At 25.9% G+C, this 12,363-nt stretch overlaps 3 protein-coding genes across 3 annotated transcripts; 1 reads left to right on the top strand and 2 right to left on the bottom strand.

Annotated features, from left to right (window-relative positions):
* Positions 1-5,350: 5,350 nt before the first annotated feature.
* Positions 5,351-7,749, bottom strand: Phum_PHUM253140 (vacuolar ATP synthase subunit B, putative; the record flags this gene model as incomplete). The annotated part of the gene is made up of 7 exons (XM_002426375.1): positions 5,351-5,499; positions 5,591-5,825; positions 5,909-6,322; positions 6,404-6,690; positions 6,794-6,965; positions 7,101-7,255; positions 7,671-7,749. The coding sequence occupies 7 exons, from the start codon at positions 7,747-7,749 to the stop codon at positions 5,351-5,353; spliced, it is 1,491 nt and encodes a 496-aa protein (XP_002426420.1).
* A 309-nt stretch (positions 7,750-8,058) lies between these two features.
* On the bottom strand, positions 8,059-10,623 carry Phum_PHUM253150 (Nucleoporin p54, putative; the record flags this gene model as incomplete). The annotated part of the gene is made up of 11 exons (XM_002426376.1): positions 8,059-8,178; positions 8,258-8,362; positions 8,448-8,595; positions 8,670-8,895; positions 8,970-9,104; positions 9,201-9,364; positions 9,445-9,595; positions 9,676-9,894; positions 9,982-10,152; positions 10,229-10,471; positions 10,539-10,623. The coding sequence occupies 11 exons, from the start codon at positions 10,621-10,623 to the stop codon at positions 8,059-8,061; spliced, it is 1,767 nt and encodes a 588-aa protein (XP_002426421.1).
* A 464-nt stretch (positions 10,624-11,087) lies between these two features.
* Phum_PHUM253160 (Nascent polypeptide-associated complex subunit alpha, putative) lies at positions 11,088-11,717 on the top strand (the record flags this gene model as incomplete). Its single annotated transcript, XM_002426377.1, has 1 exon — positions 11,088-11,717. One exon carries the CDS (start codon positions 11,088-11,090, stop codon positions 11,715-11,717), a length of 630 nt encoding a protein of 209 aa, XP_002426422.1.
* Positions 11,718-12,363: the final 646 nt, after the last annotated feature.

The raw sequence follows: 12,363 nt of genomic DNA on the forward strand, positions 1-12,363 counted from the left end.
AAAAAAAAAAAAAAAAAAAACAAATGAAAATAATCGTTACGCCTTTTGTTTTTTTTAAAAGTAAAATGAAAAGTTAAAAAAAAAAAAAATTTTCTTTTTTTTTTTTTCTACTTTGTATTCTTTTCTGTTTTTTAAATGTTTTCTCGTTGTAAAAAAAAAAAAAAACCCAAAAATATTTCAAAATCGTACCTTTTTTCCTTTCTCATCCTTTCACGCGCACACGCACACACACTCACTCACTCACTCATTCATTAAAATAACAAAAAATTTCGTTTTTCCTTTTTTTTTAAGAAAAAAAAAAAAAACTTTAAAATTTTCTTGCATGCGATTGTTGATGTTGATGTTTGCTTCTGCTAAACTCATATATATGTATTTATAGTCGGCTCTGATGTTACTATTATCATTATTATTATTATTATAATTATTTCTGTATTCATCGAGTGCAGAACTGCAAATATTTGTTTTGTTTTTTTTTAAATTGTTTAAAAAAATTTTTTTTTCGTGTTAATAACGAAAGTAATTTATGATAATAATAATATTAATAATAATGATTTTATAACCAACTTCGTTCTCGAATTTTCCGACGTCTCTTTAAAACGAAAAAAAAAAAAATTCAAACAAAATGGCGATGAACGACGATGTTAAAAAAAATTTTTTTTTTCTTTACGATTTATTCAAAAATCGAAACCAATTTTTGGTTGTTTTCTTTTGCCCCCCCCCCCCAAATAAAAAAAAATATTTAAAAAAAAAGAAAAGTGTTTGTTTTAATTTTATTTGTCGTTGATCGCCATTTTCTTTTTTTTTTTTTTACAATTATATTTGAATGATTTTTAAAAAAAGATTTTTTCTTCTTACTATTATTATTATTACTAATACCAATACTATTATTGCTATTATTATTACTACTATTACTATTACTATTACTAATACTATTACTATTCTTACTACTACTACTACTGCTAATATTACTTTTACTATTATTATTATTCATTTATTTAATTAATTTTGTTTTTGTTGATGTTGTTGTTGTTATTGTAAATTTAAAAAGAAAAATTTTTTTTCTTTTTTTTCTTTTTTTGTTGGTATTTTTAGACAGAAAAAAAAATTTTAATTAGATTATTAAATGTATATCTTGTGTTGTAGAATTAATAAAAAAAAAATTATATATGTATAATAAGTAATTTATAATGTTAACAAAAAAAAAAAAACAAAAACAAAAAAAAATTGTTTATTAATAATGGAGGATAAAACAAAACAAAACAAAACAAACAAAACATAACCCCTCATTGATTATTATTATTATCATCACTAATAGCATTAACCCTTATTAATATTAAAATAACCAATTTATTATAATTTTTCCGTTAAGTAAAAAAAAAAATTTTCTTTTCTTTTCTTTTCTTTTTCTTTTTTTTTCTTTAAATATTTTGTTAACAAAAAGGTTGATTGATTTTTTTTTTTTTTAAATTTTGTTCGTTAACGAATCTAAACAAAAAAACTTTTTTTTTCTTATTTATTTATTTAATTTTATAATAAATAATTCATTCGTCGTCCATCAAGCGGAATTTTTTTCTCTTTTTAATGTTTTGTTGTTGCAGGGAAAAAATTTCCCTCATTTTCTTTTTTTTTTTTTTGTTTACTTTCTTTAGTTTGAAATTTTAATTCGTTGGGTTTGTAACGCTCGTTCGTTCGTTTGTTTGTATTTTTTTATTTGATATATTTCGACGAAAGCTAAATAATAACAACTAAATAAAAATTAATTTTTTTTTTTTTTTTTTTTCATTTTCAACGGTTTCTATGGCTTTAATAATATTAATAATAATTAATAAATAAAATTTTAAAATAATTTTGCTAAGCGTAGCGTTTATCATAGTTCGTTATTAGATTTAAATGTTATAAACGTATGTTATTATGCGTCACGATTACGTAACGAGTCACGTGATATTTTTTTTTCCCTACGTTCTCGAATTTCAAAAAGTAACCGTCGTCGAACAGAAAGCAAGCAAAGTGTTTGGTTTGTTTTTTTATGAATTCGAAAATTCGGGAATGTTTTTTTTTTTAAAAAAACCGTTACGTAATTAAAATAAATTGTTTTTATCTCGTTAATTAATTAAACATCTTTAAAACATATTTATTAATAATAATAATAATAATTTTTCATTATATATATATATATATATATAAATATAAGTATGCGTTTAGTGTGCCGTTTATTTTATTATGCACTCGTTGAAATTTTTAAAAGCACTTATTAATAATAATTAATATATATATACATAGCTTTAAATATATTAATAATAATAATATTAGTTTATTCACAAAAAAAAAAAAACGTACGTTGAGATTATAATAATAATAATTTATAAAAAAAAAAATAATAATAATAAAAAATAAGCAAGAATCGAGGTAATTATATGTATATTAACATTAATGATAATAATAAGTTATTTATTTATTTATTTATGTACATTATTAATGTTATTTTTTGAGTTTAGTAGTAGTACTAATACTGAAAAATTTCAAGTCTGCGATTATTAATTATTATATTAACATTATAGCGTTTGATGTTTGTGATTCGTTATATTAATATTATTATTATTAAAAAATAATTAAGTAATTAATTAAATAAATAATTGAGTAGTTAGAATTTTAAGTGTATTATTATTATTATTATTAATCGTTTTATCATTTTCGCGTTACATATAATAATAATAAATTGATTAAAAAATTTATATATACACTTACCTTACATTTGTAAATTATTAACAATCGAAGCGTTCGTTTGTTTTTAATTAATTAATTAATTAATAATTTATAATTAATTGTTAACAAAAATATAAAAACGATTAAATAAAAAACACAAACACACACAAAAAAAATTTTTTAAATAATAATTAATTAATTTTTATTTTGAAAATATAAAAAAACAAAAAAAAGGTTGTTATTATTTGCTTTCATGCGCGTCGTCCATTATGAAACTGATGACGTCACATAATTTTAATAATATGATTGTCACGATGGCGACACGCGAGTCATAGAATAAAAAAATTTCGTTGAAATGGATTAAAAAAAAAAGGAAAACAAAACACACAACACGCGCGCGTTTTTAATAACTTTATTATTATTATTATTAATTATAATTATAATCTTAATCTTAATAATAATAATAATAATTAATTATTTTCTGTGTTATTTAATTTGAGTTTGTCGTTGTTGTTGTTCTTGTTGTTATTATTATTATTTTGTTTTAATTAACTTTTCTGTGTTTGTTTTCTTTTTCTTCTTCTTTTGTTTCTTTTAAAATTAAATTATCCGTGATGACGAAATGAAAAAAAAAAAAAAAAATTATAAATGATTTATTTTTAATTTTTTGTTGTTATTGTTATTGTTGTTGATATTATCGTGTTATTTATTTATTTATTATTATTATTATTATTAATAATTTTGTCCAGTAAATCTCCTAAATATTCCTTCCATACAAACACATACACACACACACACACAAACCCACCATAACGATTACAATGAAATTAATATTGTTATTAAATAAATAATAAAAATTATTAGTAATAGTATATTAAATAACGTTTTCTTTTCTAATTAATAATAATAATTATTAATTTCCATCTTGAAAAAACTATCCGAAAAATTATTTTAGCAAACAAAATAAAAATGGCGGACGTTTTATTTTAAAAAAAAAAAAATTTTTTCTTTTTTTTTTTTTTCTATTTTCAGCCTGTGCTAAAAGACTTCAAAGTTGCTGCTGCGCTTTTTAAAGGTAATTATTATCATTATTATTATTATCATTATCATTCTCACCGATTTTTATTGTATCATCATCATCATCATCATCATCATCATCATCTGCATTGATACTCTTAAGTTTTTTTTTTTTTTTTCTTTTCAGGACGCAATTTCGACAAATTTCCCCGTGATGACGTCACTTATAAATAACGGACAATGTTTACGACGGACGGGGATAGCGGAAATAATAACTTATTATTTACTAATCGGTGTTATTGTTGGTTGTTGGTTGTTGTTGTTGTTGTCGTCTCTGCTCATTGATTAATTAAACCGTTTGTTTATATTGTTTGTCGTCATCATCATAGTTATCATCGTCGTCGTCGTCTTAATCTTCACTTTCAAGGTAATAATTATAATAATAATAATAATAATAATAATAATAATTACTACGTCTTCCGTTTTTTTCGAATCGATTTTTAATAATAAATATTATTATTATTATTATTATTATTATTGGTTTAATTATTTGTAAATTAATAAATATATTTAATAAATTAACAATTAAATAACAATTAAATAACATTTAAATATATAAAAATTTTCCATTTTACCTTTATCATTAACATTTATTTTCTCGACCAGTATTTTATTTCCGTGGAAAAACAAAACCGGAAATAGTTATTTAAAAAAAAAAAAATGGCGGGAAAATAAAATAAATTTTAAAAAATTACAACAAATATTATATTTTTATTTCGTAAATATATATCATAACCACATAAATAACATTTCTACATTTATTAAATATAAACCAAGATTTTATGTATATATTTATATAAATAATAATTAATTATGTAAGCCATTAATAATAATAATAATAATAATAATAAACTTTTTAGCGAAAATTCATCATCATCATCATCATCACTTTTTTTAAAGGGAACATACAAAAAATAAAATAAAATAAAATAAAATACTGTTTTCTTATTTTAGTGCGATTTTTATAAATTATTAATAATATTAATAATAACAAAACTTATTCATTTATTTATTAATTTTCGCTAAAAATGTTCTAAGTACAATTATTATTATTATCATTTTTACAAAATTTTGACGATAAAAAAATTGAATTTTACACGCGCACATCGAATCACGTTTTAATTTAGAAAAAAAAAAAAAATTTGTGGATGAATAAACACCCTAAAACTATTCATTGAATGCGATACGAACGAACGAACGAATTAACAATCAATAAATCAATCGATAAATCAATCAATCAATTTTTTAAAATCGATAACAATCGGATAACATATAGATGAATTACATAAACATTATTAACTTAACGTAATGGGCGAAAAAACGTGTTTAAAAGCTCAAAATATACCAAAACCATTTTCGGGTCCTTCGTCTCGCATTCCTTTCATTCATTTCGAGATTTATTTATTTATTTATTAATATTAACAATTACTAACTACATTTATTTATTAACTTTTTTTTTTTTTATTAAGTAAAAGTGTGGAATGCACGCGAATCAGACGAATAATGAGAAAAAAAAAAAAAAAACAATAATAAAAAAAAAAAATAAATTTTTTTGTTTTTTTTTTTTTTCTTATTTGACTTGACAATGACGAGAATCTCTTGGATAAAATTCAGCAAGTGTAGTCGCTGGAATTCTTTTCAACATTTCTTTCGGGAATATTCGAAGAAGTTGCCAACCAATGTCGAGGGATTCGAAAACCGTACGATTTTCATAATTTCCTAAGAAAAAAAAAAAAAAAAAAAAAATAGAAAGTTTCATTTTTCAGAGAATTTCAAATGTACTGAGAGACTTGGCCATAGAGTAACAAACCTTGAGTTATGAAATTCTTTTCGAATTTGCTCAAAAATTCTAAATAAAGTAAATCGTCTGGCGTTAAAGCTTCTTCTCCGACCACGGCTTTCATTGCTTGAACATCTTTTCCAATGGCGTAACATGCGTATAATTGATTCGATACGTCTGAATGATCTTTTCTCGTCATACCCTCACCAATGGCAGATTTCATCAAACGAGATAATGATGGTAGTACGTTGACGGGTGGATAAATCTAATACATTATTTAACACGGCGGTTCAACTTTTTGTAATTAAAATAATAATAATAATAGATAAGTGTATAATGAAACCCAACCTGTCTGTTGTGAAGTTGACGATCGACGTAAATTTGTCCCTCCGTAATATACCCGGTTAAATCGGGGATAGGATGAGTTATATCATCGTTCGGCATGGTAAGAATGGGTATTTGAGTTATCGAACCGTTACGACCTTCCACTCTTCCGGCTCTCTCGTATATGGTTGCCAAATCCGTGTACATGTAACCGGGGAAACCACGACGTCCGGGAACTTCTTCCCTAGCCGCGGATACTTCTCTCAAAGCTTCCGCATACGAACTCATGTCGGTGAGAATGACCAAAACGTGTTTTTCACATTGGTAAGCCAAAAATTCAGCAGCAGTAAGTGCCAAACGTGGTGTGATAATTCTTTCGATGGTCGGATCATTTGCCAAATTTAAGAAAAGGCAAACGTTTTCCATCGAACCGTTTTCCTATTGATTACATTTCCACATTAAACAATAACATCTTTTGTGGCGATGATTTAAAAATAATAATAATAATAATATTATTACCTCAAAATCTTGTTTGAAAAATCTAGCCGTTTCCATATTTACACCCATGGCAGCAAAAACAATGGCAAAATTATCCTGCGAATCATCTAAAACACTTTTTCCAGGAAGCTTGACCAATCCGGCTTGACGACAAATTTGAGCAGCAATTTCATTGTGTGGCAAACCAGCTGCTGAAAAAATTGGTATTTTCTGACCTCTGGCAATGGAATTCATGACATCTATAGCACTTATACCAGTTTGAATCATTTCTTCTGGATATATTCTCGACCATGGATTAATCGGTTGACCTGTTTCAAAAAAGTAAACAAGGTAATTATTTTTTCATTTTAAATAATAATTGTTCATATTAGTAATATTATATTAAACATAATGGGAAATTTTTAAACTAACCTTGAATATCAAGAAAATCTTCTGCTAAGATTGGAGGACCTTTATCGATAGGTTTTCCAGATCCATTAAATACTCTTCCGAGCATATCTTCCGATACAGGAGTTCTTAAAATATCACCTGTGAATTCACATAATGTGTTTTTGGCATCGATTCCAGAAGTACCTTCAAATACCTAAAAGTCATTTTTACAATAAATTATTTATTAGTATTACTCAATCAGAACTTTCAACCTCCAATCATTAACACCATAAAACAGCAAGGTAGTTAGTTGTGTAGAGTAAAAAATACAATTTATTTAATATTTTACCTGAACTACTGCTTTCGAGCCACTGACTTCGAGAACTTGTCCTGATCTAAAACTGCCATCAGCAAGACGAAGTTGAACAATTTCATTATATTTAGGAAATTTAACATCGTCAAGAATAACAAGTGGTCCGTTAACTCCCGAAACAGTTTTATAAGCTTTAAAAATAAATAAATAAAAAGATTTTATTTAAAAAATCGAATTCGAATCGTTTGCGAACCATAAAATTACAAATAAATTTTTTTTTCATTTTAAAAATTTTCATTTTGTCATCAAGTCAGCTGATCGATATCTGGTACATCTATCCCACTTAAAGTGAAAATGATCGTCTTTTAAAATGAATACTCATTTATTACTTTGAAGTAAGTATTTTTTGTTTTAATTTTAATTAAATAACAATTTTAAAAAGTCAAATTTGTATTAGAATTTATAAAACTTATTCGAGACTTAAATTTACTTACTGATGGGTACACAACACTAACTTTGATCTCTTACATTTATTTATTATTTTCAGGTCTTGTATTTAATTCATACTGAGAAAATGTTTAATGAAAAATATGTAGAAAGACTTACTTAATCTTGGTTGAGAAATAAAATCTCGGGAAACTGCCAAAACATGTTCCCGATTTGCTTGAACTGCTGAGATCGACATTTTATTAAACTTTAAGGTAAAGTAATGGCAGATCACGTGAAATCACATGACAAGCCACCGTAATTGCCAACTTTTGAAAATTAATTAATTATTTCAGGTTTCGTAATAGTAACGACAAATTTTTTTCAAAAGTTTAATTGTGACGCGGTTGAGTTAAGGTAAGTTTTTAAATAAATAATTTATCCAGTAATTATTCAAATTATAAATATTGATTTCTTTTATTTATATACAAAAATTATAAAAAATTCATTGTTTCTTTTTTTTTTTAATCGTTTTTAACATAATGTCAAATAATACGCAAGGTAAAAATTAGTGAATTTGCCCTTGAAGAATTTTCAGCATTCCATCTTTTATATGTTTTATATCTGACAAATCAGCCTGAATTATATTTATTACGTGTGTCATACCTGATTGCTCCATCGTTAAAAACTGTAATGATTAAAAGGAAATTTTGTTTTACTTATTTTTTCATTGGTTTTTACAAAATTTTTAATACCCGCGTCGTTACCTGTTTAATGTCGGCTATCACATCGGAATCCATTTTATACCTTTGTGGTTCCTTATTACTTTTAGAATGAGATTTAACTTCTTCCGTAAGTGTAGCTAAACGATTCTAAGAATAAGAACAACAATAATAATAATAAAATTAAAATTTTAAAAAGGTAACGAATAATGTAAAAACGGACAAAATTTATTACCTTAAAAGAAGCTGAATTAACCGTCGCGGACACAGCTTCGAAACGAGTTTTTAATTTTTCTTCTTCCGGTAAAAGTGATAAACCCATTTTTCTAGATATTTCTTGTATTATCATTATTTTTAAAATTCTATGTTGAAGTTCCGAAAATCTAAAAATAAAAATTATTTTAATTTTTTTTCTAGACGATGAATTAAATTATTAGAGTGTAAAAAAAAAATTTACTTTAATCTATATTCGGATATTTTGGCTAATGTTTCTGTGTGTTTCCTTTGTAAATCAGCAACCTCTTCGGCTATTTTATCAAGGAAAGCTTGATGTAGAGCCGTTTCCTGTTCTTGACACTTCATTCTCCAACGTACGTCAGCAAAACCAACCAAAGGCACGGGAATAAGTTTGTCAGGCATCGGATTATCTTCTTGAGCTTGTTTCCAGAGTCTCGCATCGAAACCTTTGAATAATAATTAATTAAAATCATTTCATTTGACTTCTAATTATTTTTAAAAATTTCAACTCATTATTTACCTGCCGGCGGATTATCCAAATATTCTTTTAACGACTCTTGACCAGGATCAACTTGCGGATATATATTTTCTACTTGAAGATTTGTTAATTGTTGTTTTTGCATAGGTTGAGTTAAAAATGCAGACAGTTCGAGAGCTACACCAATAATAGTAGTTTTTAATAAGAAGCAGTATATAAAATTAGTGCATTAAACATGAGACTGCAAAATTAGAAAATTGAAAAATCTCTTACCTGGAATTTTCCTGTTTGGTGAAGAAACAATTTTTTCTTCGACATAAATGATCACTAGTGTTTTTGTTTCGGAAAATGCTTTTATACTTTCTACAGAAGGTACTAAATTACATTTGTTTCCTAATATGTTATTTAGGTTTGTGAGCAATTGAGCTTCTAAACTTCTAAAATAATAAAAAATATTATTATATTTAATAAATAGATTTTCTGAAAATAATTTTTTGTTTAAAATTATAATAAAAACCTTATTTCGCTTTCTTTTTTGTTAAATATGAGAGCTACCAAACCATCTTTGTTTTCCGTTCTGGGTCTTTTACTATAACAAACTGCTTTAAATCGACATAATGGATTTTTCATATTAAATTCTACCGGTGGAGCTTGTTGACTATAATACCCTAAACAAAAAAAAGTTAATGTCGAGTTTAATAAAAATATATTATTTATTAATTTGATATTATTCTTATGAATGTACAACCTTTTCCAGTTCCCCATAAAGCTTGTACTAAATTCCATCGGCTCAAAGTTCTATCCCTTTCATCTCCAAACACTTGACAATTGAATACTGCATTGTACAATGCTTGATTAGGATCTATTGTATTTTGTTGTGGTTGCAGGTTAAAGTTGGAAGAACCCCATGAAAATGTAGTAGCTGGCTTTGTACCTAACCCAGTTCCAAATCCTGTTAAACCTGTTCCTAAAATTTAATTATATTAATATGATTGTAATTTAACAAATGTGCAGGGGAAAATGGATTGTACTGTTATCATAATTACATTTTTACCTGGTGCAGTATTTGTCGAACCAAAACCTTGAAATAAACCAGTGCTTGGTGTTGAAGAACCAAATGTACTGAAACCTGTTGTTCCTGAAGTAGGATTTGTAGTTCCTAATGAGCCGAATCCAGTTAAACCACTTGATGTTGTTTGTCCAGTGGAACCGAAACCTCCAAAACCTTTAGCACATATAATTATAAAAAATTTTATTCCTTTAATGTCATTCAATATCAGTATATCGTAAATGGTAATTACCAAAGCTTGTTCCGGTTGTACCCAAGGTAGGTGCATTAGAAGTTCCAAATGCAGGAGCAGTTGATGTTGAACCGAATAATGGAGCAGCATTAGTAGTACCGAATGCAGGAGTTGTGCCAAAACTAGATGAAGTACTGCCAAATGTAGGAGCTGCAGATGTATTACCAAAAACCGAGCCTGTTGAAGCCCCAAATGATGGAGTATTAGAGCTTGTACCTAATGTAGAAACTGCTGATCCGAAAGCTACATCATACGTAAAATAACTATAAATAATACTATTTTACTAAAAAAATAAAATATTTTTTCTTACGTTTTGCAGTTGTGGATGAACCAAAGTTGAGGGTCGGTGTATTTGAAGAAGGAAATGAAGATGTATTTGAAAAGTTAAAATTCATTATTTATAAGGTAAAGATTATATAATTTATTAATAAAAGTCATTTAAAAAATTAATATAATTTAACAAACTAAAGCAATCAAACAAACAAAACTAATATTAACTAACTTAAACAACTAAAATTAGCAAAACTATACGGTAAAACACCAGTTATGAAGCATCACAATGCGATTGCTTAATATTTAACCGATACTGTTGCCAACAGCAAAAATTTTCATAAACTCATCATCCATGCATTGATTATTTCAAAATCTATTCATTATTTTTAATTTTTCTTAAACGCCGTATTGATATACAAACTTGTATTGTTATATATTTTAATATCTTTAAAAAAAAATTATTATACTAAATGTAAATATATTTATTGGAATTTTTCAAAAATTAGTTTATTTAGTAAAAGTTGGCGGTCTGATAGACGCCATTGTTAGTATTAAGTCTTGTTTGATAGTCCGGTGTTAGATTATTATGCCAGAAATGACAGAAATAGACAAACCGACGTCTTCTATATCACAAGGAAAAGATGCTGTCGGATGGAGTAATTATTCTGATTCAGACGATTCTTTGCCCGAATTAGTAGACTCTGCAGCTACAACAAGTTCAACATTCCCCGAATCCACTTCTACTAGTTTACCGCTCGATGTTTCAAAAGCGAAACAAAGTCGGGGAGAAAAAAAGGCGAGAAAAATTATGTCGAAATTGGGATTAAAACCCGTTCAAGGCGTGAATAGAGTAACAATTAGAAAATCTAAAAATATATTATTTGTTATAAATAAGCCGGACGTTTATAAAAATCCCGCTTCCGACACGTATATTGTTTTCGGTGAAGCCAAAATCGAAGATTTAAGTCAACAAGCTCAGGTAGCCGCTGCTGAAAAATTCAAAGCACCCCAACCGGCAGCATCGGGTGATAATAATGCTGCAGTTGCACCCATACAAGAAGAATCAGAGGAAGAAGATATTGACGAAACTGGAATTGAAGAAAAAGATATCGAGCTAGTTATGTCTCAGGCTATGGTTTCTCGTGGTAAAGCCATAAAGGCTTTGAAAAATAATCAAAATGATATTGTGAATGCCATTATGGAACTCACATTGTGATAAGACAAATTTCAATTATTTATTTATTTATTTTGTTAGTATGTTTAAATATTGTATGTTAGGAGTAAAATCAGATTTCAAAGTGGTTCCTATTATTATTATTTTATTTCTTATGTTTTATTAAATGCACTTTTGCTAAAACCTTTATTGCACAAAAAAAAAAAACAAAAAATCGACTGATGTATAAATGAAAAATGAATTATTATTAAGAATTCAATGCATTTTCATTGTAATTTATGCTTACAAATTTGTAAGAATAGGGTGTGTGACATTTTCAAAGTAAATTATTATTACTATTCGAATGTAAAAAAAAAAAAATTACATTTTCCATCACAGAATTTTTTTTTTTTTTATCGAATACTTTAAAACATTTTTATTACTTAGTGGGTTGACATATTTAAAAAACACAGTTAATTATTTATTTTATAAAACATTTAATCCATTTTGTTTTTTATCGAAAGTATAGCACAGTTCTTTGAGTAAGCATTTGAATTTCGACTGTGATAAATCCAAATATTTTTTTGTTTTTTTTTTTTTTTTTTCCCCCTTATTAAGTACAAATGCCATTATTTTAATACAAATTATTTATTTATATTATCATTATAAATTTATAATAAGAAAATTTTAAAATTATTTAAAATAAATT

This window comes from Pediculus humanus, genomic scaffold, assembly GCF_000006295.1.
Source record: "Pediculus humanus corporis 1103172107623 genomic scaffold, whole genome shotgun sequence".
NCBI lineage: Eukaryota > Metazoa > Arthropoda > Insecta > Psocodea > Pediculidae > Pediculus > Pediculus humanus.